At 40.4% G+C, this 27930-nt stretch overlaps 1 protein-coding gene across 2 annotated transcripts; it reads left to right on the plus strand.

Annotated features, from left to right (window-relative positions):
• Positions 1–11: 11 nt before the first annotated feature.
• LOC113010113 (MAGUK p55 subfamily member 7-like) lies at positions 12–27842 on the plus strand. Of its 2 annotated transcripts, XM_026148987.2 has the most exons (18): positions 14–429; positions 1371–1400; positions 1659–1777; positions 2601–2678; positions 3933–4013; positions 9041–9175; positions 10991–11072; positions 11218–11303; positions 12456–12533; positions 13191–13387; positions 13485–13543; positions 13945–13998; positions 18986–19159; positions 22076–22156; positions 22247–22340; positions 22470–22578; positions 25523–25666; positions 27555–27842. In XM_026148987.2, exons 1-18 carry the CDS (start codon positions 411–413, stop codon positions 27783–27785), a joined length of 1851 nt encoding a protein of 616 aa, XP_026004772.1. In that variant the 5' UTR covers positions 14–410; the 3' UTR covers positions 27786–27842. The 2 variants fall into 2 exon arrangements, with proteins under 2 accessions (XP_080149420.1, XP_026004772.1); XM_080293294.1 differs by lacking the exon at positions 22076–22156 and having other exon boundaries at positions 12–429.
• Positions 27843–27930: the final 88 nt, after the last annotated feature.

Genomic DNA, 27930 nt, shown 5'->3' on the forward strand with positions numbered 1-27930 from the left:
ACCAGCGATATCTAATGCAGCTGTAGCTATACAGTGTATTCCATTATAGTAACAGAGACCCCAACATCACCATTTTCAAAATCAGAACATCCATATGTTACATCATGTAAGACGTTATCTAGTACTAATATTGTGCATGACTGAGTGTCTGCAGTCATATGTGGGTAGCTGAACTGAAATAGGTCAACATTAAACTCCATGCTGTGTAACCTCCATGATGTGATTGGCGTATCGATTGCCTGCTGGCTTTATTTGTGTCAAACCGAACACATATTGATGGAATAAGAGACGGTCTTTCTTACATTGCGGTCAGTGGAACAGTGCATAACCTTTCAATACAAGTGGATGTTCAAACACAGCCTGTACTCTTTACATATTTTAAATGATATGGCTTGCATGACCTGGCCCTTATGGGATGGACAGTCTCTGGTGAGTGCATCCTTCTGTTGTTTTGCTTAGCAGTAACTTTTTTTCTACGCAAACACTATTGGAATTTAAAAAAACAAAATAAGACAGAAACATCCTTTATAATCTTTGTAACATGGCCTTGGAATATTAAAAGAATTAAAACTAAATCCTAGATAATCAATGTTGAGATATTCTATTCAAGGTGTTTCATTTTTGAACTGATTTTAGTGACAGAGCATTAAAAAATTTCTCATGATTTTTACTATTTGTTGTTAATGTGTATGAACATTCAAAATATTCATTATTATATTATTTCACATGTTTAAATCAGTTTTACAGTATTGTGTAGCTTCAAACTCTTTGTACCTGATACTTGCATGCATGAGTAACAACAGAGTAACTCATACATAAATTAGTCTGTTGTGAGAGTGCAGGCCTTACTGTTTTTGGTTTTCACATACATTTCCAGCCCAAGAACAGATTTTTAGATATAAATCTAAAACTGAACCCGTGCAAAGGTCCTGCAGACATTATCCTCTACCCACGCTGGTGGATAGATCATGGGTAAAACTGTTGTACAAGCAAAGAAAGCAACATGCATTTTTATATATTTATTTTGAGATCTAAACTGAAATGTAATAACTGAGCTTTGTTTTGATCTTTTCCTGAAATTATTGCAAGAAATATTGATTATTTAAACACGCCAAACTGAAATATATATATAAATAATATATATAAATAATGGACATGGCTTTGTTGATACTTGATAAGAACTGTTACAATAAAAATCAGCAATAGGGGGCACTAATATCTCAGTATGTTGTTCGGGGCCATCTAAAGACAAATACACTCTTTCCTTTTTCCTTTTCACATGTGGTACATTCCCTCTTTACACAAGAAAAAAGAGAGAGTTTAAGTCTGCTGAGATGGTTTCTTTGTCCTTTTTTTTCTTCTATTCTTAGGAGGGATGCTAAACCAAACTGAGCATAGAGGTATGTAGAATATAGAATATGAACCAGAGTATGGTTTCATTATATCCTTTTCCTTATATCCTGTGTGATGAGCACAGTGACACTGAATCTTCCATATAGAAGGCTTTTAATCACACCTTTCGTTTAACCTCTGACCTCTCTCATCTGGCTTCTGACCTCACCTTCTGACCCTCAAAAACACAACCTAGAAGATAAGAGCAGGTGCAGGTTTGTTCGTTTGTACGTGTGCTTATGCATGTCCTGCCACTTACCCGGTAGGCATGTGCATGCTGCTATCATCAATGATGTCTGGAACTGAGCCACATACCGACAGAGAGGAGGACTACAGGTTTCTCCACAGCATGCTGATGGAGAAGAAGCTTCACTTGCTCTTCAAGGTGAACGCACGTTTGTGCTGTAATGAGCTGTGATCACTCAATCTGTCCATCCAAGTCACAGAATTCACTTCATTTAAAGTGAATTTGGTATTCAGATCCTATTGTTAGCAGTATTATGTGTTTATGTTTTATTATGTACAAGTAATGCCACTGGATTAGAGTGCTGTTAATATTATGTACACTGGAAAGTGCCACAATATGTACTTCAGGTACATATTATGCACAATTAAGATACTTATGATTATAACTTATACTTAAGTAAAAGGATTAAATACTTATTTTCCAGTCTGCAGATGACAAGAATTATGCACACACACACACACACGCACACACACACACAAATTCGATGCTGAGTTTAACTAATTTAATTACATGTAAACTTTCCATGAAATGTTGTTACATAAATAAAATCTGGTCGGGGGCTGTTCTGGAAGTGATTCAGGGCAACAGGAGTCTCATGGTGGCCTTAGCTCAGCAGTTGCTCTTAATCATTTTTTCCCTTAAAGGCGTCAGCATTTACAGGATTTAACTGTAAAAAGAACAGTGTCCTGTATTTTTTTACAGCAAGTGCAACAGTGTACTATATTTTCCACCAGTCTCAAAAACAATAAAACCATATCACAGATTCACTACAGAGGTGTGCTTTATTAAAGGTTTATATTTACAGTACTTTGGGATTTTTTAAATTTCTTTAAATCTATATTAGTAGCCAGTTGTTTTCACAGCAGTAGTATTAGTAGTTATTGATAAGTAACTAGTAATAGTTAAAGTTCCCCTTTACTGCAGAGAAAAGCTCTTGCATGATCCTCTCCTTACTTGCCAGATTCACGAGCAACTGAAGCGTTTTGAGAAGCGAAGCCCCGTCCCCGTCCAGGAGCACGCGGCGAATCTGGCCTCAAGTGTAAGTGACCGTCTCCAAACATCTTTTGCAGATAGACACACTGCCGAGGATGACAGCTTGACAGAAGAGGGAACAGAGGTTATCTCACCAATGGTCTTCTCTCACTTTCCTGTCACAAAGAGGATTTCTTCTTATGTGTGCTGAATTATGAAATGTTGTCTCAAGCGCTGTCACCTTAGATATCATCGTTTGAAAAGGCTGTTTTAAAGGAGTTTTTTTTTCTTAACTCATGAGCCAAGAGTTAGATCATTGAAGACTGAGCACCAAGCGGGAGCCGCGGAAATCATTCCATCTAATGTTTCAGGAAAACAATTAATTTCAGATTTAGGCTGACGTGACAGACAGATGTGCGTCATCCTCACTCCTGTTACCATCCCGTCTTTCTTTCATTTTCATCCATCCCCATGACTAATTTGTATATTTCGATTAACCCCCACCTTTATTTCTGATTTCACCACCTTTGTCCTGGACAATGTCCAAATTGAATTTTTTTTAACCCTTTTCCCTTCCATATATTCTTCTCTCCACCCCTTTTCTTGTTCTCTTTTCCTTCCATTTCTTCTTTTTTTCATATCCATATACTGTAATATCTGCCATGTTTCCATTCTGTCTCTCTGCTACACTCCCCCACTTCAGCTCCCTCCCTTCAGTCCCCTTGCTTCAGATTCAGTACGACAGCCACTCTCTGCCTGGCTTAAATCATCAGGACCTACTGCAAGGGCCAAACCGAGGTTCTGTTTCCCCTCAGAGAGGCTTCTGTTTGCTCACAGTGGAAACTAATGACCTTCATGCATTGTGTCTCTGGAGTGTGCCTCGACATCTTGAAGCAGTAGAAGTCATTACAGTAATATGCCTGACAAGACGGGCGACTGCACACAGTCACTCGCCGCCTCTCCACTTGCTGCCGACGGTCAAGGCTGCTCTGTTTTAGCTGTCACCACAGCTGTCGTGTAGCCTTGAACATTCAGAAGTGTTCTCTTTTTTTTTCCGACAGTGACTCGAGACGCAAAGCTAAAACAGGAAACAGACAAATGGCTCACACCAGGATGAGAAAACTCCCCGTGAGGCAAACAGGGTTTTAGGAAAGTGTCTGAAATAACGACAGCACTGACGTTGTGTCCGGCAGATATAAATTTCATGAACCTTTTATGCGTTTTTGCTTGTTCCCCTACCTGAAAACGTCACAAAAGCCTTAACATAAAAAGAGTACCTCTAATTATAAACATCCGACCTCTCCCTTCTTCCCTGTTCCAGTTGGCAGAGGAGCTCATATACCAGGGTTGGAGAGAGGAAGTCAAAGAGCTGCTTGCCCTCATTTCCAAACCCCACTTTCAGGTAAAAATATTTCCTTCCACAGTGACATGTTACTGTAACTTCACATGTGTCAAGCTAAAGCTTCCCCTCTCCTGGGCCAGTTATATAGCATTTTTAGCAAAGGTAATATATATATATATATATATATATATATATATATATATATATATATATATATATATATATATATATATATATATATATATATATATATATATATATATATGTAGCGGTTCCGAATGACAGCAATATCAGGAAGAAGGAACACGAGAAGCTGGAGAAATACCAAGGGCTCAGAGAAGAGCTCGAGAGGATGTGGAGGGTGAAGGTAACGGTGGTCCCCGTGGTAATCGGAGCACTAGGTGCGGTGACTCCCAAGCTAGGCGAGTGGCTCCAGCAGATCCCGGGAATAACATCGGAGATCTCTGTCCAGAAGAGCGCAGTCCTGGGAACAGCTAAGATACTGCGCAGGACCCTCAAGCTCCCAGGCCTCTGGTAGAGGACCCGAGCTTGAAGGATAAACCGCCCGCAGGGGCGTGCTGGGTGTTTTTTTTTATATATATTACCTTTGCTAATAATATATATAATATATATACAGAGGTAAAGCGTGTCATCAACATGTTGATCCCATATTTTTTATTTTCAGCAGAACACAGAAAACACAGCAGAGATAATGCACCATTTTAAGAAAAATATTAGCTCAATTTGATTTTGATGGAAGCAATGTGTCTCAAAAAGGTTTCCCAGGGACAAATTTACCACTGTGAAACACCCCATCTTCTTTTAACTACAGTCTGTAAATACCTGGGAACTGAGGAGACAAGCTGCTGGGTTTTTGGGAGGGGAATGCTGTCCCATTCCTGTCTGATAGTGATAATATTCTAGCATTGTCTTGGATGAGAGTATATGTTGTTCTAAAACCTTTCAGCATTCATGGTGCAAGCTTCCAATTCCATACCAGAGATGCAGGCTTTTGAACTGAGAGCTGATAACAAGCCAGATGGTCCCTCTCCTCTGTAGTCCAGAAGAATTTTGAACCGTCTGACCACAGAAAGGTTTTCCTCTTTTCTTCGGTCCTTTTCAAAAGTACCCGATAGAGCTTTAACCTGCATTTATGGATGGCATAGTGAGCTGTGTTTACAGGCAATGATTTCTGAAGCATTCTGAGCCCATGCAATGCCTGTATATAAAATGTCATTGTATCTACTCTGGTCAACAGCATCCACGCTTCGTACTGATGTCCACAATTCCATTTATATTTCTCTCACAATCCAGGAGCACCTCCAGAATTATTTCATATGGGAGGCACTTAAAATATTGGGGTGGCACACTAAAAACAGAATTTCCAGTTTTGTTATGCTGTTGGCAAATATAGGTTACTTGAAAAATATGGCAAAAAAAGAGGGGGGAAAAGAATTATATGCCTAGTTAATTTCCAGCTATTAAAGTTGAGCGGTGGCCAGTGGCCCCCCTGACCCCTCTTGGTGCGCCCCTGTCACAATCAAAAAAACAAACAAAATCATTTCACTAGTACATATGACATCCATCTCGGACCTTCTTTTAACAAGGTGTACAAGAACTTAAAGTTAACCAGCACAATTTTACCGTGTACACCTTGTAAAACTAGCAGTAGAAAAATTAAAGAGCTTAAAAAATCTGCCGCGTTATCGTTCTCTCTTGTCCCTCCCACTCACCACTTCCTGTTCTTCTAAATCACAGAGGAGGAGACTACTCAGCAATGATTATTTTAATAGAAACGCTTTAGCGAAATTTATCAGTAGACTTTTAAATGACCTTGAAGGTAGTAGTAGTATAAGGTAACTCCCAACTCTTGGGGGCGATTGTGGCTCAAGAGTTGGGAGTTCGCCTTGTAATCAGAAGGTTGCCGGTTTGAGCCCCGGCTTGGACAGTCTCGGTCGTTGTGTCCTTGGGTAAGACACTTCACCCGTTGCCTACTGGTGGTGGTCAGAGGGCCCGGTGGCGCCAGTGTCTGGCAGCCTCGCCTCTGTCAGTGCCCCACAGGGTGGCTGTGGCTACAATGTAGCTTGCCATCACCAGTGTGTGAATGTGTGTGTGGATGACAGGTTGTGTAAAGCGCTTTGGGGTCCTTAGGGACTAGTAAAGCGCTATACAAATACAGGCCATTTACCATTTATAAGTGTACACAAACATAAAATAAATAAAAGGAAAACAGACAGAAATCAATATATGATCCCACATGCTTCTGGTGTTGTCATTTTGATAGTTTAAACATTTCTTATGTTTTCTACGCTATATTGTAAAAAAAATCATTGCAATCTGTTTTATTTACATTTATTTACGTTTTACATGGCATTCTGACTTTTTCAGAATTGGTTAAAGGCCTGTAACACTATGCCAGTGCACATTCAGCAGTCAGCCAGTATATAAGCTGGTGAAGAGCTGCTCTGTCAGTGAGTGGGACAGCTTTGAATGGTTTGCCTGAGGATGAGATGAGATAAGATGAGTCTTTAAGCAACCAGTAAGTAGCAAGTGTTTGCCTGTAGCAGAAGTGTTTTCCCTTTGACTTGGTTAAACATCTCCTTTACTTTTCAGGATATTTTAGCTTGTGGTCCTTTTGTTTGGCTGAAATAGCACTGCAGCAGACTCTGTGAGTCGAGTCCTTAATGAAATATTATTTTCTCACAACTCACTCTATTTGGCTTTTTCCTTTCCTGGTTATACTAATGTTAGTCCCCTCATCTCCTAGCCAGGCACTTAGCGAACAGCATGAAAGGTGTGTATAGTGGTGGATGTGGTTCTAATATGCAGTGCTTTGAGTATAAAAGTGCTATATAAGTAAAGCTCCATTTTTAGGATGCATTGTAAAGAATTTCATGTGGTATGGACGTCTGTGATTTGCAGTGAGCCATCAGGAGCCCAGCCACTGGACCTGTTTTAATACTTCCTGGTTTGTCTTGCTCTAAAGCTCTAAAGCTGCAATTGTTGCAAATGTCGTAACAAGAGACAAGATTTCATATTTACCCAGCACACCCAATATGAAACATGGAAATCTTTAGCTGCTGATAACTTTACACTTTGCTGCAGAGAGATAGATCAGAAAATCAATACTGCCCTCATGCCTGTCTTTTAACAGCCAGTTAGCTTAGCTTAGCAAGAAGGCAAAGAGTGACCTAATTGGAGATGCAGTTAACTTGTTTTATTAGAAAAAACCGACACAAAAAATGGAACAAATATTCATTAGAATAGTTTCTTATTTTTCCCCGTTTACAGTTTTTATCTTATGCTAGTAATTCACAGCTTCTTGCTATTTTCAAGAGCGATAGAAAAGAGGCTTCAGTCTTATCTAAGTATTCAAGGAACTGACTCTTTTTGCTAAACACAAACATTACTTGAACTGTGAAAGGGTGCATGTTTCTTCCACAAGGATTTTCAGATATGATGATGAAATATGAGATATGAGACGAAATGAAAAAGCAGCCAAAAAAACTTGTTGCTTTGTTCACTTCTGTCTCAGCTCTCCAGCACCAAAGATTCAATAGCAACAATGAAAAGTAATTGTGTACTTCTCAGTAATTTTTTCCAAGATAGTTGACATTAAAATTGTAGCTGACAGCTCAATCTCCGTTCATGCTACAAGCACACATATACATTAAACGACTTACACTATATGTTTCCTACAATCCACTCTTATATGAGTCACTCTAAGTGGCAAATTAATCTGACCGTAAAGTTCATTTTTAAATTGATTACACCTCATCATTCTGCAGCTGAGAGGTGCTGACATCTATTAACCACACTAGCACTGAAGCTAATCTACTCCCGAGTTATGTTTATTAGTGTGCACTCATATAGTGGTCCACACTCCTCAAACGCACAGTTCCTTCTTTCGGATCTGCTGACAGTCATTTTTCAGATGCACATACACATACACGTAGCATACGTACACAGCGCATATGGTTTTCCAGTGAACTGCAGAAGTTGTGGCTTTTCCTAATGAGGAGCAGAAGCCAGCCGACAACTAACAGGTTTGTTTGAACAGCCCTAATGACCTGTTTGTTCTTGGCCACAGTGCACGGGCTCGCACATACTTATAAGAGACACTGGGTATAATATCCTGTAAATGAATGTTTGTTTTTTTAAAACCTGTCTGTGAAAGTGGCCAGAGACACGTTGCTCACTCATTGGCAGCTTTTGAGCAGAGTAACTGTTGATGGATATGCGGATAACAAGTAGACTAACTGACAGATGGATTGGCTGATTATTAAAATTAAGTTGATGAGCACATGTTCCCCCCCTCTTCTCATTCTTTCATATTACAGTAAATGACCTTCTTGTTTGGAACTGCATTTTGCACAGGCTCGCAGAGAGAGGGATTAACATTTATGCTGTGTGTTGCTTTTCAGCAAACAAAACCGGGGATTTCACACTGCCAAAGCAACCATATCAAAAAGAATTTAAATGAACTGCCTGGGTATTGATAGCAAGTCAAAGATCTATTCGCTGGGAAGTGATCCTTTATAAGATGCGCGATGTTTGAGCTGAGCCAGATGGCTGCAGGCAGAGCCAGTGTTAGTGATGAGGGGGAGCTGCTTTCAGGTGGCCCACAGGCTGGTGGTACATTCCAAACTAAATCAGGCTGACATTCCAGGAGGAAACTGCTGCCTCTGGATTAGGTAAGTGTATTCGGGGCGAAGCTTGGCTGTCAACCTTTCTAAGACTACGCTTTACCTAACAGATGATCTAAACGTGTAAGCTGGTGACATTAGGGACACTGGGGATAGCGGGGACAGCAGTTCTACTGCCTACCTAAATTCAAACTGGACAAGTTTTCCAATGACACCTCCAGCATTTGTGCACAGGCTGAATCTGACAGCAGCTTGACAGCCTGCATGCCTCATTATGTTCAGAGTATGTATGGCCTGGGACACTTACAGAGGAGTATTTCTTTTCGGTGCATGTCAGATTGATTGGACTCAGCCCAGTGTATTTCCAGGATCCCAGAATGCAAAGTGACATTAACTCAAAGCTGAACACCATCTTGACTGTTTTTTCTATTCCTTTTGCAGAGTCTCCTGCATGTCCATGACGCTGTAGCTCAGAGAGACTTTGAGCCTGTTCTGCCACCCATACCTGATGACGCACTGGAGGACGAGGAGGATTCGGTCAAAATTGTCAGTTTGGTCAAAACCAAAGAGCCTCTGGTCAGTACAGTCTGCTCAAAGGTCAGGTTTTAAAAAAGAAACCGACAGAGAGAGAGCCACGATGCGGCGGTTATGTGAATCTTCATTTAACTCTTAGCAGCGAAACAAATAAACACATTTGATACAACTAATTTCCAGTGACAGAGGCCAGAGGCCGGTTACAAAAACGTCATGCCGAGAAAATGAATTCCTTCTGTCTGTGCTGCGTGCCAGCTTGTCTCTAATACGGCCTGCCTGGTCTCAGACCTCACGCAAAACATAGAGAAATGCAAACATTTAGGTCAAAGCTACCATGTAACGAGGCGACTGTGCCTAAAAATGCGCAATTTGTCCAGCCACATTAACTGACACACACGGGCAATCCAGCGCAATGAGCACATCTAATAGGTTGAAATTTTCTCCAGGGACTGAATTCATGCTGTGTTGCTGAACAGCGTGACTGCTAAAGCAGCGTATGCCAAGGTGTAGCGGGACGAAAGCCTTTGACAGGATCACATTTGCCTCTAGGCTGAAACATAAGGCAGCTTTCCTCAGCTCAAAATTTACAGAGTCAATTCTTCCACATCTCTTTTGCCATATATCTGCAGAGACGAGCGGCACGGTTCCAGCATTGTTGTGCAGATGTGTATGGTGTGCAAAACTTGTGTGTATAAACAGCAAAAAAACCCAAAAAAAAACCCCTCTTAATGGCATTTTAAAGCCGTTTTGCTCGTTTAGAATGATTGTTACTGATGAAGATCAACTAGTTTCGAGGTCTTTAATCAAAGCTTATTTTCTCGATGGTATCGGAATGATTCCCCGTATTCAACATTCAGCCATTGTCAGGTTTTGTTTTTTTTTGATATTTCCTGGATCAAGTGAAACGGGGCAGGAAACCAGTAAAACTACAAAGCGTGCATACCTCTGCCAATGCCACAAATCCTCTAAATTTGTTATTATAATCAGTTTTTTCAGTTGCTTCTGGATCAAAATCTCCATAAAGTCAGTGATTGATAGCAGTGGGGTTCATATGGCAGGGTTTTCCCCCATTCAAGTACGCCCAGTAGTTTATTAGAAAATAGAAGAAATGTCCTCAAATGCAAAGTGAAAATTTCTTTTGAAAAATCCTGGATCTACATCACAAAACCAGGCTTTTCTATTATTTCGTATTGTTGCTTTACTTTCCAACAGATGTCAGTGAATTCTAATGGCAGCTTTCTGAGATATCTCACTAAGCAAAAGACAAACAAACAGCGCAGAAATCCCAGCGATGGGTTTAATTTAAATATGTTTTCAGGATAAATATGAATGTAATTTACTTAATGACGGACATTTTTGCTTTTGTGTGTGTGTGTGTACTCCTGTGTTGGTGATTGAGCTTCCAAAAGGCTCTTCGGACCAATAATGGAGAACATACTTTTGTATTGATCCCAAAATTAGATTGGAAGGGGACTGACCTTTTTCTGACATAGCCTCTTTGATCAATCCAACATGTTTTCCAGACAACAGGGTTACACCCGAGCATGAGCTGATTGTAGTCAGCTACATAAGATGCTCTTTCCATTGCGATTTGCTCCACATCAATAACATCTGTTGAAAATAATGCTGATTTGAATAACCTTTTCCAGCGCTTTGTGTGTTACATGAAGGCAGCCGCCTAAATGGGCCTGTCTTGATACAAATAACCTTCCTTGGAATCAGGGGACTTTAAATAAGAAGCTTGTCTAGGCCCTAATAAATTCAACATGTTACTTTCACTCGCCATCGTTTGACCTCTTTGCCTCTCTGCATCTGCTCGTATGCTTGTCCATTCATTCACTAATCACTGTCCTTAAGGGAGCAACAGTTAAGAGGGATACATCCACCGGGGCTATTGTTGTGGCGAGGATCATGAGAGGAGGCGCAGCTGACAAAAGCGGTAAGCTGATAGACTCTTGATTGCAAATATGCTTCCTTTCATCCTCGCTTACATTAGGTTGCAGAAACGCTGTGATTGTACATTTCCATGTTTTAAAGAAAAGCATGAGGTACAGGTTTCCATATTAATCTCCAATGCTTTGAAGGCCTCATCCATGAAGGCGATGAGCTGAAAGAGGTGAATGGAGTCCCACTAGAGCACAGGAAGCCAAAGGAAATCCTTCCCCTGCTGGTTAGTCTCACATGTTTTTTCTCATTAAGCCACCAAAACCAATAAACCTTTCCACGTTACTTAAACTTTCACTTCTGTAAAAAAATTATTGTTTACCTAATTACAATATTTCTGTAAGGTTGACCACATTTTTTGGTTTTGAACAGATTACAGTAGCGTGTTACTTGCCTAACACAAGGCTGGGTTTGTGAACTGGAACTCTTTGCTCTGTTAGCCAAATGTGTTAACACCTGCGCTATCAAATAAAGAGAACTCGGCTGACAGTTAGCTAAAACATCATGTGCCATCATCCTGCCATTCCGGCCAGTTCAACAGCCCACTAAAAAGCAGATAATCTTATGGGGTCCAACCAAACTCAAATATTCAGTCTAATGAAAATACAAGCGATGGTGATGTAAATATTTTGAAAATTTTATTCCAAAAACATAAACAACACAGGCTATTTGCAATAAATTGCTACCCAGTCATGTGCAAAGTGTTAAGGCCTACTTGTGACACCAACTTCAATACAAGAGCAATAAATCTAGGTTAGAGTAAAGAGCAATATCACAAGCTAACCACATTTTTTTAACTTTTCTTTGAGGTAAAATTTTGTAGGATCAAGGCTAGAAGTATATTGTAACATGTAATGAAAAACATCTGAGTAGCCAGAACTCTATAAATCTTACTTAAGGTAAAAACACGAGGAAAAACTGAGAAAACATCAAATGCTATCACATCAATCATGCTGCTAATATTTTGATTTCTCTCAGACTGTTTACAGTCTTCATCGGTGGCTCTATCTTCAAATTCATTTTTTCCTACTTTCAATTTAAAGTGAGATTTATTTGTCAGTAAAAAAACAAACCACAACAAAATGTTTATCTGTTGCTACTTTGAGCAATAGCTAGCTTAGCTTAACAGCTAGAAACAGGACGATGTAGCTAGCTAAAATAATACAAAAGTACTGTGGTGATTGTGCAAGCCTAAAAAATAAAGAAGTATGCCAATAATTAAGGTTTAAAAATGCATATTTATTTAATGTTTTAATCAATTTATTGTTTAAGATTTTCACAGATCCAGGCAATTTGTTCCCCTTGTTTCGACTGTTTTGTGTAAAAATATGAAAGAGGTACCTCAAACTGTTGCTTTCATGCCACTGTGTTTGTGCAGGCTCGCTCTAAGGATGAAGTCAGGTTCAAAATTATTCCTGCATACTCCAGGGAAGAAATGTCAACAACTAAGCAAAAGGTACAAAGAACATTAACCATAACACTCATGCTAGTGTGCGTTGTGCATGGACATTAGCATGCGATGCGGCTGCATGGAGAAAACTGTCCACCTGGTTTCAGTAAAAAATGTATGAAATCAGCGATATCTCGTGTGTTGGGTTATATTTTGTGTTTCTGCCACAATGCTGTCACTGCTGCTGCAGGGTTCTCAAGAAGTAAGCACAGATCAGACCATCAAGGATAAGATGCTAACGTCATTACAACTTACAGCTTTTTATCATTTAAACGTTTAAACTGTACTGACTCAATTTAACATCAACAATGAATCCCTATCTTATGTGGAAAAATTCAAGTTCAACAATCTTAGCTAGAACTAATTGTAGGCCATCTTCACCACACAGAGTGTATGTCCAAGCTGGAAACTGTTAGAGCAGCTAGAGAGCATTTGCAATGGATTAAGACAAATTATTTTCAGTGATTGTGGTCATTTCTCAAAACTGACACCGACATATGCGAAGAAACACCAGCGCAGTCCATTGCCAGAATACAGAAGTTCGTGAAGCTGCTGTGGAAAAACAGAAATGTGAATAAATAAATGAAAAAAGGCATTGTGTGTTTTCCTTTCACCAGTTTGTCTGCTTGAAGGCTGTATAATGCCATAGTTTTCTTTCCTCAGCTGTTTGTGCGAGCTCTGTTTGACTATGATCCCAATCAAGATCCTAGCATTCCATGCAAGGACGCTGCACTCACCTTTAAAAGGGGTGACGTCCTCCAGATTGTTAGCATGGAGGATGACACCTGGTGGCAGGCCTGTCACCTCGAGGACAGCAACGGTGGAGCTGGGCTCATCCCCTCGAAGGAGCTGCATGAAAGGTCTTTTTCCTGCTTTTAAGTCACTTGACTTTAAAATTCTGAATGGACACACCTATCCTGCTTTCATTCTGCCTTTCTTTTTTTTGGCTTACTACAGAAGAGTCGCTCTACAGCGACCCAAAGCTCTGTTCCAGCCTCAAAGAGTCAAGCCACCAGGTGATGCACCCCTTTGGCCCATAAACTCACCACACGCGAAAAGTATAAAACGTTTTCTATTAAGCTATTGAAGGTCATGGTTAATGGTCAGGGTGACCCCGGCCACTCCTCTTGTACTAACTTCGATTGTTTTGTCCACATGCTTCATAGAGGAGGGGGAAGGTACTGTCAGTTACCATATGCTTTCGAAACCTTACCTTCAGAATAATTGTCATGATGTAATGAGTATGTTTTGGGTTTTGGTTTGGGGTTTTCTGTTTGTACCTAAGATGTAACGTCTAAAACCAAACTGGCCGACTTGAGCGTGCTTTACCTTTTAATTTCGAAGATTAAAGCTTTGTTAATGGTTGTTAATGGTTCTCCTTTTTTATCTGTGATTTCCTTTCTCCTCTCTCTTCCAGTTTTTCCAGTCACGGAGGATGCAGACTATAGAGCTATAACAGGGATCCATGTTGGTAAGATGTTTGACTTGTCCCACTCAAATCCCACTAATGGAAAAGGGGCCAGACTGCTACTCCAAAATATAACTCAGGGGCATTTCAACCTGAACGATCACAAAAACACACATATTTAAACTCTGTAATAAAAACCAAAAAAGGAGACCCTAGTTGTATTTTGCCGTACAAACCAGTTCATTTGGTGATGTAGTTCTGTGGTTTGTAGATTTAGAGGAAAGGAATATAACAGCAAATGTGGTTTCAGCTGCACAGTTTATCCCATTTGTCTTGATCTCATGGATTGGAAATAATGTCTTGTGTGTATTTGCATGTGTGCATGTGAGCAGTGCAGGATGTTCATATGGGGAAGTGCACTTGTGGCTGATTGTAAAAAGGCTCCTTTCGTCTGTAAAAGGAAAGGTAATTACAGATATTGCACAATATCAATTCAAAGAGTCGTGTACAGTTAATAATGTGCATTTCATCTTATCTGAGGCCAGATTCCACCTGAGGACAGAGCTTCAGACTCTTTATTTTGCATGTACATCCTTAGTGCTGCATGCATCAAGATCCTGCATGCATCAATCAGAGAAGCAGCTGAGGTATTTTGGTAGGTAGGCAGGTGGGTCTGTCTGACTGCAGAGAGATTCTATTACAACAGTACTGTGTTGCAACTTTGAAATATGTAGTCATACAACTTACTAAAGAGCTTTGTAAAGGGTGTTAGTAGAGTACTGTGTATCCATTTAACTCAAGTCTGACTGCGTGTGTGTATGTCATGGCAAAATAATGATCCATGGCACATTTTCTTGAACCGATTCTGTCACAAAGGCAGTGAGTAAAGCTTATTTTGAAACAACTATTATAAAGTGGCATCACGGTTAGCACTGATGACTCACAGCAAGAAGGTCCGGGGGTTCAAATCCAGTCTGTGTGGTGTTTACTGTGCATGTTCTCCCCAGACGACACACTCCGTGAAGCTAACCTGCCCCCTAGCAGGTTTACTTCAACTAACCCTGACCTTCTCCGCCTCTTTGTCAGAAACCTGACTGTAGGAAGTGTCAGACATGGCGTGTTCCTTCCTTGAAGAGCCAGTAGATGTTGAAGCCCAAATTCTCCGCAGAGCTCTCCGCCGGGAGAGAGTGATTAGAGCGCGTTTGGACATTTTATCATTTCCTGATGATTTCCTGTGTGAACGTTACCGTTTTTCAGCACAATCTATAATTGATTTGAATAACATCCTCAGGCCTAATATTGCTCATGTGACACATCGCGGACATCCTCTCAGTTCTGTACATATTATTTGTATTGCACTTCGGTTTTTTGCAAACGGGAGCTTTCTGTATAATATTGGTGACGCTGAGCACGTTTCCAAGGCTACCGTCTGTCGGGCAGTCAGGAATGTTACAGTTGCACTGAAACGTCTCCTGTACTCGTTTGTGGTGTTCCCCGGTCATAGACCCACAAGATTTATCAAAGAGGGATTCCACAAAATTGCAGGTAGCAGGATGAACAAAACTTAATACATGATGTGGTGATATTTGAACTACTACTTAAATTTTACATTTATTCTCACGGTTCCCAGGCGTGATTGGCTGTATAGATGGCACTCACATTCCAATCATTGCTCCTTCAGTAAATGAAGGAGACTATGTGAACAGGAAGTCTTTCCACAGCATCAATGTACAGGTACATAGTTCCCTGTAGCATTTCAAACTAACAAATTATTTCATTATAGTAATGGATGCTAATTTGTGTTCTCTGCACTGTGAAGATCATATGTGATGCTGCCAACATTATCACAAATGTGGAAGCCAACTACTCAGCCTCTGTGAGTGGTGGTGGTGGAGGACCCCCACCTGTTTTTCGGGCCTCCACTTTTTTTCTAGTGGCCATAACGGGCCACATTTGAGCACACAGAGTAAGCAAATATGTACTTGTAATGTGCTCAGATAATTTCAATAAGTGCTTACAGAGGGGAAATTAATGTAGCCTCTAACTGCAATTGATTTACATCGGACAAACAGACCAAGCACTATGGCTCATAATACAATTACACCTTACCTGTTTGGACTATATTTTTATATTTCATTTTTACTTGCTGCCAGGAACGTTTGGGGCCTGTTGGGTTGCACCTGCGCTCACATCATGTCACAAAATAAAATGTATGAAATAAAAAATAAAATAAAATATAATAAAATAATGTGTTAAATGGGTGGGAAATCCCTAGATCAATGTTTAAATTAACACTCACGCATTGACTCTGTCGGCTATGTTTTGCCATGCATGCTCCCTTTCTTTTGCAGCTGAGGCTGTGTTACTTTTTTCCCGCAAAATTTGCATGTTATCTGCATATGCTGCCATCAGAATTTCGGCCTCAAGCGCTGTAAGATACATTGACCGCGCCTTCTTTCCCTCCGTCTCCATGGTGACTCGCTTAATCTGTGCTCCACTAATCAGGGCTTTATGTATCCTCGTGCGCGCGCTTAACTTGGGGTTAAAGCAACTCCGCGTTGATTGAACTAATTGTTATCAGCCTTTCTGAAACCGAATATTCCGAGTTGGACACTTTGGGGTTACTCAACCCCGTGTATCATTTTTAACTCTGAGTTTTCTAAACCGGCTTCCTGAAATAGGGCCCAGATCTAAATCCAATCGAGAATCTGTGGCAAGATCTGAAAACTGCTGTTCACAAGCGCTGTCCATCTAATCTGACTGAGCTGGAGCTGTTTTGTAAAGAAGAATGGGCAAGGATTTCAGTCTCTAGTAAAAAATGTTTGGAATCGTGTATGATTTTCGTTCCACTTCTCACGTGTACACCACTTTGTGTTGGTCTTTCACGTGGAATTCCAATAAAATTAATTCATGTTTGTGGCTGTAATGTGACAAAATGTGGAAAAGTTCAAAGGGGCCGAATACTTCTGCAAGCCACTGTAGAGTAGAAGAGTGCTCTATAAGAACCAGTCCATTTACCATTTAGAATAGAAAGGCAGGGGTTACTCAGACCATGGCTCAGATAAAGGCCCAATCTCTGCCTTTTTAAATAGTACGAACAGCAGCAGTAATCTCTGCTCTGAAGTAAAAGCTCTGAAATATATGGAGATGCTTTTCATTTGTCATATTTTCTCTTGTTAAATGACAAATATGTGGAAAAAGCTATTTTTAACCATAGTTTGTGTGTCTATTACTTGTCAGTCACAAGCGCCTTGAGTTAACTGTTTGATTTGGTGCTATAAAAGTCAAATTGAATTGAACTGAACTGAATTGAAAGTTGTTACCAGCTTTCATAATCTTTTATTATGAAATATGGTATGACCAAATGACCAAAATTTACAAAACAGACTTAATTTAATATTCAACATGACACATAATGAGTAACTGACACAGAAAGCTGTTTTCCAATACATCCAACCACAGCTATCGCCACCAGATGGCAACATCTGTGGTTGGAGATCTAAGGCACTTCAGCATTGACTTTGTTTTTCTGACCTGGAAGCTAAGTCCATGTTTTATTCTTGAGTCACAAACAAACAAATGGTTCCTCAGTGGAGAAGTCCCAAACCAGGAATCTACCAGTCCTGTCATTCAGTTTCCTTAATTGCTAACACTGAATCATTCAGTGCCACCTAATGATCTCACTGTATTGTTGGAGGGCTGTGATGCTACAGACACAACTCTTTTACACTGACCACATTGACATGAAGAGCTCAGGCCCAGCTCACAGCATGTTGTACGCTGGCCTGTTACTCGGCCTTATCACTCCTTTCCCGTCACATCACACTGATCAGTAAATCTGAAATATGTTTTAGTATCTCAACAAATGTGGGGCTGGGAGCATTTTCAGTCACCGATGATAATTTGCCTGCCAGAATGATTTAAGACTGACAAATACAAGATGGCTTTGTGCAGAGCGCATTTGATTTTAGGAAATAAGATTTGTTTTTTTGCTTTGTAAAATTATTTTTTATACAGTTTGTATAACCCGCATATTTGAGAGAGCTCATCATTTTAAATCCAGTGTAAACAAAAGCTTGAAATCATATTGGTATGTTTCTCAGAATGAAGCCTGGAGAGGAAATGGATAGACATGCTTACAAAGTGAAATTATGGTTGACGTCAGAGAGGGCTTGGCACCATCACTTAGTTAACATCATGAAAGAAAGCAAGTCTGCCAAGCCCGGCCCGACCACAGTCGCATGGCAGAGGCTGGATTTCAGACAGGACAGCAGTGACGCGTGACAGACTGAATTATTGTCTCTTAAATAAGACGTGTGCTGCTCAGGAGAGCAGTTGACACCAGATGGTTTCTTGAATTGTTTTCTCTTGTCCTTAATAATTCTCAATGCTTTTCCCTTTCCACTGTATAAAACAAGAGTTCTGGTCTTTGCCTTTTTTACCAAAACAAGAGCAAAATCCAGATGCAGGTCAATTAAGCCTAGATTAAATCAAGGCTTACGCAACTCTGCTGACTATTAATGTGTGAAAATGTGCTCAACATAAAAATTCTTCAGACTTGAGAAATAACTAGTAATGTTGTCGTCTTTAAGCAAAAAAAAAAGAGGGAGCGACAGAAATGTTTTAGAAGATTTTGGATTCAATGGATTCAATGATGTGTATGAAAGGAAACACACAGATGATGAAACAGTATGATCAACAGACTTAGCCATAAAAACCTTTATGCTACTTCTTTAATTTTATAAAGCACAGCTTTAGTGTTATGATTCACTTCCACCAAAAAAGCCCTAAACACAGATCTTTCCCTCAAGAATACGTGGCTAACACTAATAACGGAGCCAAACTGAGAGTTAATGTTTTCAACGTGATGAGAAATATTGCTCCAAATGTTGCCGTGTTGGTTTGCTTGCACATATACATAACTGTACACACCAGAGGCTTTGTAGCCCTGCCTCAAATGAACTAACCCAGGTTTTTAGGACCGCCATATATCTACAGCTACCTTTCCAGTTATACACCTTACTGAAGAGTCCCTGTGTCTCTTTGCCAGCTGGGTTAAGAAGGAGTTTCCGACTCGGTAGAAAGAGCAGCTGGGCCAAAGAAGCTGCTCGGTTCAGGAGATGGAGCGCCGGGGTACACAGCTCAATTTGTCCACCTACCTACATAGAGGTGATCCCCTACCACAGGGAGCCAAAGGACAGACATCGAGTGGTCATCCTGGTTGGTATGTATGATCAAAAAAACAAAAAAGTGTATGGGGGGGTATTTTTAAGACGTTTTAGGGGAGCGATATGAGGCTCCATCCTTTGAAGGCCACAATTGATGGCTTCTTACGTCAAAGCAAGGCAACGAAGGCTGTCCAAATTCGAAGGCTCCTCCAGCCGAGGCCTACAAATGTGTCCTCCTTTCCCTGGGATTTGAAAGATGCATCAGGCGAATCCTTTTCAACCCACTCTATCCCAAGATTTATTGTGCATTGGTGGTTGTAAAACATTTTTTGGAAAAGAAAAATGGCAGATGGTCCAAGCAAAGCAGTCCAGGGATAAACTTTTAAAGTCAGCATTGGGTTTTATTGCATTTAAATATCCAACTGTTCCAAATATTAAATTAACAAAGAATCTTAGAAAGTTACATTTTGTCCAATTCAGGGGTGAGCAACTCCAGGCCTCAAGGTCCTGCAGGTTTTAGATGTGTCCTTGACCCAAAAAGGAGCTGATTCAAATGGCTAAATTACCTCCTCAACATGTCTTGAAATTCTCCAGAGGCCTGGTACTGAACTAATCATTTGATTCAGGTGTGTTGACCCAGGGTGATATCTAAAACCTGCAGGACACCGGCCCTTGAGGCCTGGAGTTGCCTACCCCTGGTCTAATTTATCAGCCACTCACTTCCGGCCTTCTCAACCTTCCTTTGTGTCCTTTGAGGGATGGAGCCCCTGAATTTGGACACACTTAGGTGGGTTAGGAGAGTCAAAACTCAAAAAAATATTTCATTCAGATTTTGTAGAGCTATCCAAGTCCAATACCTCATTAAAAACTAAAATCTCTGTCAAATGTAATTTTTATGACGAGCACTTGTATGATGAACTAGGCAGGAAAATTATGCTTTTCTTAGTGGAATAGAAAAGAAAGGATTAGGGAGCAGTGGCTATATGATTATGATTTATATGATTCACTGACATTCCTGTCTTGGACAAAACAGCCTCTGGGCTGATTGCTGATTTTTTTTTTCTAAGATGATGTTTAGTAAATGATTAAAGTCAACAGGGAGTTTTTGCTACTTTAAAGAAAAAGGAAAAAGCATTGCATTTTTTAATGATGATGAAAAACAATGAGTTTTTAAAAAAAATGCTGTCATAGTTTTGTTTTGTTTTTTGTAGTTTTCACTGGCACATTAATGTCCAGCTGATTCCCCTGGGTGTACAAGACTTATCTCTGTGTGTGCAATATCCACCCTGAACACACCCACGCTGTGTGGAGAGTAATTTTATCAAAAAATGCCATAAACTTGTAAAAAAAAATAAGAGAGAGAGTTAAATAATGTGCCAGTGAGATGATGGAGATAACAGCATAAATATTTCCGTGCAGTTTAAGGTGTATTAGTCAGTTATATTCTGTTTTATATCATCCTGTAGCTTCCCTTTTTTTAGCCCTTGCAAAAATTTCAGAAATGCCAGAGTCCCATTTACGTAAAGCACGGTATTATTGAAAATGTTGTTGATCAAAAGAAAAACCAATGCGTTAATGAAGATTTATGTTCCCACTCATGAGCGCAAAAACAGTCCTTTCCCTTCAGAAACACGTAAACACTGTCAGAAAACCCAAAGTCAGAATATACCGTGCTCTCTTAAGTTACCTAGCGGCCCACCTCAGATTTGCTTCTCTGCCAGCCCGGCAGGCCTGCTCTATGTATTTCTGAGCTCTATCTCTCCCCAGGGAATTTTAGATTGAGCCCCGCTGAAGGTCTTTTTAATGTCATATTACGATACAACTGTAGGTCGCCTGTGACTGAGGAGAACGGAGGGCAGACGAGAAGCGAAGAGACGGAAAAAGCGATAAAGAAAAGAGAAGCGAGAAACACAAAGAGCTGAAGAGGTGCAAAACAATACCAGATAGAGAATAGATAAAAAAATAAATAAAAGAATGGAGAGAAAGAGATGGATGGTGGAGACGATCCCTCATAATGTCAGCCAAGTGCTCCATCATCAACTTGGAACAGTTAAGACGGCTTGGATTTAGATTTAGACCTCTTTAATTGAGTTGGAGCTAACCCCGACTCGGGATTACGTTTTACTGTCTGCTGTGAGGGTTCTTCATTGACCGGAGGTCATCATTAAGAATATATAGCTTATTGGCAATGAAAGTTATAGACGGGAAAACCAAAACCTTGGATCACTAAACCAGGACCAGCTGGATGATGTTTGACCAGGTTTGAAATATATCCTTTCAGTTTGCACTGCATATGCACTTTGAATGAAACAATAGACCCCTATGCCCCAGGGAAGTTGGTGAAAGTGACTGCCAGCCACTTAAAGCGCCCACAGATCGTGTAACTCTTGAAAAGGAAAGCGTCCACAAAGCCCGATGATGCTCCTCTCCGGTTCTGTGCGGCAGCTGTGAAACGCATTAGAAGTGTAAGAGCGGAGAGTCCATAAACCTGATATTTTGTAATGCATCAAGCTCATGCAACCCAGTGATGGAAAAGGCAGGTATGTCAGGAATCCCACTTTCAGACAGAGCTCCATTAGAGTCTGATGCAATCTGGGGCTGCCGAAACCTGCTCTAGAAGAAAATCCCAGATGCTACAGCGCGAGTGTGTCTGTGTGTGCGCTTCATCCTGTGCATCCTACACTATAATGACATTGATACTGCGTGGCTTTGCAGATGTCACATTTAAGTGCAATCCTATGTATTTTCCAGAGGGTATAGGAGCGTTAAACGTTCGATGGGGGGGGGCGCAGACAGACGCTGAAAATCTGACTGAAATCAGAGCTCTGTCTGACTGTCGCTCCCTCTCTGATGGTAAAGACAGATGCGTCATTTGATGTTGGGCTTGTGTTGAGGAAAACATTAGTACACATTAGTGATACTTGGAATGAATACCCACATGGAGAACACTGTGTTTTGAAAATTGTCTCGAGGGCCCAGCGGCGTTGGCGTTAATGAACTGAAGAGGAGGCTGCTGATCTCCGACCCCGACCGCTATGGCGTCACCGTACCCCGTAAGACAGACGCTTTCGAGTTCCTCGACTGTCATCTCCTGCACGCTAAAATGCGTTTCATCTCCCGCCTGCCGTGCTCTTCTCTTACAGACACCACACGGGAGAAGAAAAGGCAGGAAAGCGAAGGTGTGGATTATCATTTTGTGTCAGTCCACATGTTTGAAGAGCTCATTCTGAGTCACAGGTACTCCATTAGCATGTGTTCCCATGGTATTAAAATAATCTCGCTTGCATTTTGTCCACTCACTCTGTCTACTCTGCCGTTTTAATTGTTTTCATGTCTGTTCCTGTCCCTGATGCTTTCTGCCTCCAGGCTTATTGAGTATGGGAGTTACAGAGGTCACTACTATGGAACGAGTCTAGACTCTGTGCACAGAGTGATGGCAGAGGGCAAGGTCTGCCTCCTGGATGTTCACCCCAGTGTAAGCATTGTGCCATCCAAAAAGTCATGTGTCCCTAATAAACAGTTCACGCTGATTCTTCATACTAAATAATCATTCATTGTGAGCCAGCACCTTTTTCAGAAATGGAAATTTACAGTTCGGTTTTTGTCCTGTGGCCTTTTCACGTTGAACTAATAAAAGTAAAGTTTCCAAGTCCCATGTGTCACCACAAGGGTTTAGTTTTTTATTTTAGTTATGCTGGGAAGCCAGTGAGGGATCACACTGTACTTGCTTTTTTGCATGATCTGTGGAGCAATAGCATGAGCCTCCTCACTTTTTAAACCCTGCAGTTTAAAGCAACAAATAAGGACTGAGTACTCTGCTTCTATCAGAAGAAGAACATTCCTGTGTGGACTTTTCCCCAAGTTAGCTTTAGGATATGAGGGCAGTCCAAATTTGTGGAGGGAAAAATGGGATAAAATCATAGACTGTATATAAGAGATGAGCATTATCCAACAGGACATCATCTGTAGATCTTTGAAGTCCCACTTTGAAGCCTGACATTCACAGCTTGTTTTCTGGGAGCCAGAACATTTTGAACATGTAATTATACCGAGGGTGGGGTGCAGGGAAGTTTTCAGTTAACACCACCAAGTTTAGTGGGCAAAGTGACAGCATGGGTACACTGCACAAGAACAGATATTTGCTAAACACGGATAACTTGGGCAAACTGCTAGTACAACTTTATTATTCTTTGGTCATATAGGCACTAAAACCAAACAAGGTCACCAAGCAGGCTTTTACTGCCCCTCTTTTAAAAATAATCATTCCCCACTTAAAAATGAACTTTGAGCCATCTAAGGGGTACAAATAAATAAATAATAATCCCACAAAAAGTTATCATAAAGGGGGAAATTAGCGATCAGGCCAAAACTGTTTTTGAACCAGAGTGCTAACATGTTTTTACTCTGAGGTTAACATTTGGAAATGTTTGGGAATTTGAGGCAGTGCAGTTTTTGTCATTTCTTTCTACAGTTCTTTCTGTCAACCTTAGAGACTGACACTTTATCCTGTCCCTAATCCTATTGGGTTACACATGTCAGTGAGCTAAAAATTATTATTATTTTTTGAGAAATTTAACCGATCCTTTCATTGTTTTGCTGATAACATCTTGATTTTTTTTCCCCTGTGAAATCTAATGACCCCAATTCATTAAGTTTAGTTCGACTGCCTTAAAGAATTGGTTAAACATTAATTTTCTTAATTTTAATGAACAGAAATGAAAACAGAGATTGTTATGTTTGGTTGTGGTGAGCAGCTGTAGGACTGTGTTTCCTCTGTGTTGGCTCTCTCACTACTCTCACTGCTCGGATTGACCTGACTTGCATCGACTGGTTTTCCATTACAATCCAGTACTATCTAATGTCCATGGTTGTCGTCAAAGCAACACTGCAGAGCATCCCGTGACGTAATTAGTATGCGATGCGGAAGGCTAAACCAAAGTGGACGTCGAGCCAACAATATACCTGGTATTCTGTTGCTTCTCGTCGGACTCGGGAGCCGGGGCGTTGTTTTTTGTAGCCATTTCCCTCGTTTCCTGGTTTCAAAAATGGCAGTTTTGATCTTTGTGAATGAGACACTCTTGTGACTCATCAAGTGATGCCAGTGACCAGTCAATCGGTAGCATGGCAGTCTGACGACGTCACATTTTAGTACCTGCTTGGATTGCTTTTAACTGCGGCCAAGCAGGTACTATTTTAGTACCTGGTACTATGACTTATTGGAAAGCCCTGAAAACCCTGGCGAACCGTGCCGAGTCAATCCGAGTAGGTACTAATGGAAAAGGGGCTTATGGGTCGTTCATTTATCAATCGGTTAAAAACTTGGGTGTTGACAGCTCTTTTAACTTGGATAAACAGATTATTTCTGTGATAAAACTGCTTCTTTTACCAGCGGAGATTATTGGCCAAAGTGCAGCCTTGCCTTTCTTATGACTCAGAGTCATACATGCTCTTATTATTGTATTGTATTGACTGTATTATTGTTATTCTTTGTATGTAGGAAAGAAATGGAACACAAAAACATGAACATATTACTCCAATTTTAGCTTCACTCCATTTGAGTTCTGTCAACTTTAGGTTTAATTGTAACATTTTATTGATCATTTTTAAGTTTCTAATTGGGCTGGCACCACTGTCTTTGTCTGATCTTATTCATGCTCATACTCCTGTCAGAGCACTGAGGTCTTCTACTCAGATTATCCTCAATAGTCCGAGATTTAGCCTTTAAAAATAGTGGACACAGAGCTCTCAAATTGTGTCCCTGAGTCTCTGGAATGCCTTATTATTTCATATTAGAACTGACCAAACAGTTGCTACATTCAAGTCATTCCTCAGGACTCATTTCTACTCTCTGGCCTTCATGTCGAGCTAAATCTAGACATCTTGTAATTATTTTGTTTGTTGTTATTGAAAGCCTGTGAAGCACTTTGGTCAACCGTGGTTGTTTTAAATGTCCTATACCAATAAACTTGACCTTGACCTTGATGGTTTGTAAAAGCCTTTGGACCTTTGGACAAACCTTTTAATTATACGCTGTGTCACACTGCTCATTTTAATCCGGTTTTATATCGGATAGCAACGTTTCTGCTTGGTTAAATGGGAAATAAGTGAACAGTTAAAGTAAGATTTCTACTCGGCTCCACATGAGATGGTGAGACACACGAGACAATGGTTCTTCTAGGAAAAAAACAACAGTTTCTAAGCTCTCACAAGTAATTACTTTGCCACAGTTGAAGTAACAGTAGTAGCTTTACATCATGGGAGTTGGATAAAGTTATGATTTTGTGTTTTTTTCTGCCAAACAGAATCCGAAGCTGTGGCCCAGTCTTCAGAAAACACATGTGTATTGTTTAGACAACATATTTTATTACAGATACTTGCCTTCTGTCTTCAACTAATCTAATCCTCTTTTGTTCCAACAGAAAATAAAGCGTGTGTACACGTCTGAATTTAAACCATACGTGGTGTTTGTCAAGCCACCGCGCATAGAGGAGCTACGCCTCACCAGACGGAGAGCTAAATTTGTCTGCGATGAAGAGGATATTAACCAAGTCAGGATCTTTTCAGTAAGAAAAAACACACACAGTCCAGCAATTGCATGGTGAACTAAGGTTCCTGTTCCATGTAACGACATGACAGTATGAGGACAAACATTGTGGCACACACCCCTAACTAACACACACCTTAGTTTACACTGGCCCTGTGGTTTGCATTTAGAAGACATGGGAAGTTACAAAACTGCTTTCTGATTGGCTCCTTCTCCAATAAGATAACATCTAAGGAAGCGTATTTGTGTCAGAGATAAAAGTTTCAGCTTATGTGTGATATTGATCATGATTTAAATGGGGGAAAAACTAAAAGAAAACACAAACAAAAACCTGTAACAATAAATAGGCGATAGCAAGGAATCACATTAAATAGGGAAACAAACTTAAATTATTCACCAAATTGATGTAGATGAAGAGTCTGTGCATTTTATATTGTTCTGTTGAGTACCTGCTCACTTTAACCTCCTAAGACCTGAATTCTTCACGGCATGCATTTTTAATCTCTCTTTGCTATTTGGGCTGACTGGGATCTGATGAATGTAAAAACAAAGAATTACATGATTTATTTATTTTTTTACCTGATTTTTGTTTCTGAGAAAAATGAGATCCACATAAGAGGACATTCGCTTTAAATTTCAATAGGACAGTAGCAGTATAATGTCCTCGTAAGTGGATATCAGGCCGTTGTAGAGCAAAATTTAGTATTTTGTTCTAGACAACCCAAAATGTGATGTCCACAAATCTGGACGCAGGTCCTAGGAGTTTAAAACTGAAGCATCTGAAGTTGATGGGGCACAGCGGAATCAAAACATGCTAAGTAACTTTAAAAATGCCCATCTGAGTTTAGATTCATTGTTTGGCCACATGTGCCCAGGTTGCCTTTATCAAACCCACAAGGTGACGCAGCTGTGTTGCAGTAAGTTTTTGGTACTGTCCATTCAGAGTTGAGGCTCGTCTCAAAGGGCTGTGTTTTCAACTTGCGTGAAAAGGCTTCTTGTGCCTTAGCCGACAACTTGTCATATCCCGGCATAATTTTTGTATGTCTGCAAAAGACTGGACAAGTGGAGAACAAAAGAAGAAGTGACAAGCCTAAAAAAATATATACAACTGTTGATCTGTATCTGAAAGCCAGAAAAGGCCTTTGAGTTGATCCATATACTGTTTACTGAAACCTCATCAGACATCTCAGTGTGAAGTTTTTGGTTAAAATCGTCATCAATATTAGACAGAGGAGGTCAGGAGAGAGGTAAGTTGAGCTACAGCTGTAAAACACAGTGCAGGCTCTGTCATGGTTTGTGGGTTTAGCCACTAGTACTGAAGATTTTGTCAAAATTGACGGAATTATGAGCACAGAACCGTCAGATTTGTATGATGCAGTAACTTTTGGAAAGCATCTGTTTAGCAACAGCTTCATTTCTCAGCACCACAGTGATCCCAAACACACTGCCAATGCAGTAAAGTCACACCTGGATAGAAAAACATACAATGGCTTTCCCAGAGGCTGGACCTCAAATTTATTGAAGCAGTGTGGGAGCATCTTGATAGAGAAGGCAACAAAAGGTAGCCAACATCCAAAGAAGAGCTTTGAATGTCCTTCAAGAAGCCTGGAGAACTATTTCTGAAGACTACTGAGAGAAATGACAAGAAAGCTGCCTAAGGGAGTTTAGGCTGTGTTGAAGAATAAAGGTGGTCATATCAAATATTGACTTTCAACTGCACAAACTGATTTTGCCAGTACTTCCATTTATGTTTACACATTTCAGTACATTACTGCACCTATCTCCCATTCTCCTGACAAAATATAAAGAAATGAGCAGTCATTTTGCACAACACTGTACACCACTCCATCTAGGGATAGAATCTTTGTTGCCTGATGGATACTGGTGACGCTATTTTCCTTTCACAGGAGGCGGATTTTGAGGACATGATTGACTTAGCTGAAAACATGGAGCGCCAGTACGGTCACCTGTTTGACAAGGTGATTGTTAATGGAGATATCGCCTCTGCGTTCAGAGAGCTGAGGTCAGACCTCGAGAAGATTCAGGAGGCACGGGTCCAGTGGGTGCCCACAGAGTGGAGCTTCTCCTCACCAACAAAAGCACGGAGAAGCTGTAGTCATCTGCCCAGCTGGATTTGAGATTTATATATGAAGTTAGTAAGAAAAACAAATTAATAAAAATATAACATAGCTGTATGTAATGTGTCATTTTAGAACAAACAACATGGAAGACTGAATTTCATATTTTAATCCTGGGCTAAACAACAGCTGCGATTTCTAAAGT

This window comes from Astatotilapia calliptera, chromosome 18 (assembly GCF_964374335.1).
Source record: "Astatotilapia calliptera chromosome 18, fAstCal68.1, whole genome shotgun sequence".
Classification (NCBI taxonomy): domain Eukaryota; kingdom Metazoa; phylum Chordata; class Actinopteri; order Cichliformes; family Cichlidae; genus Astatotilapia; species Astatotilapia calliptera.

Bases quoted from the DNA above. Each gene is read 5' to 3' on its own strand.
- LOC113010113 (XM_026148987.2), top strand. The intron at 11,073-11,217 runs GTAAGCTGATAG...AATGCTTTGAAG, and splicing joins AGGCGCAGCTGACAAAAGCG to GCCTCATCCATGAAGGCGAT. The intron at 22,579-25,522 runs GTAAGCATTGTG...TTGTTCCAACAG, and splicing joins TCCTGGATGTTCACCCCAGT to AAAATAAAGCGTGTGTACAC.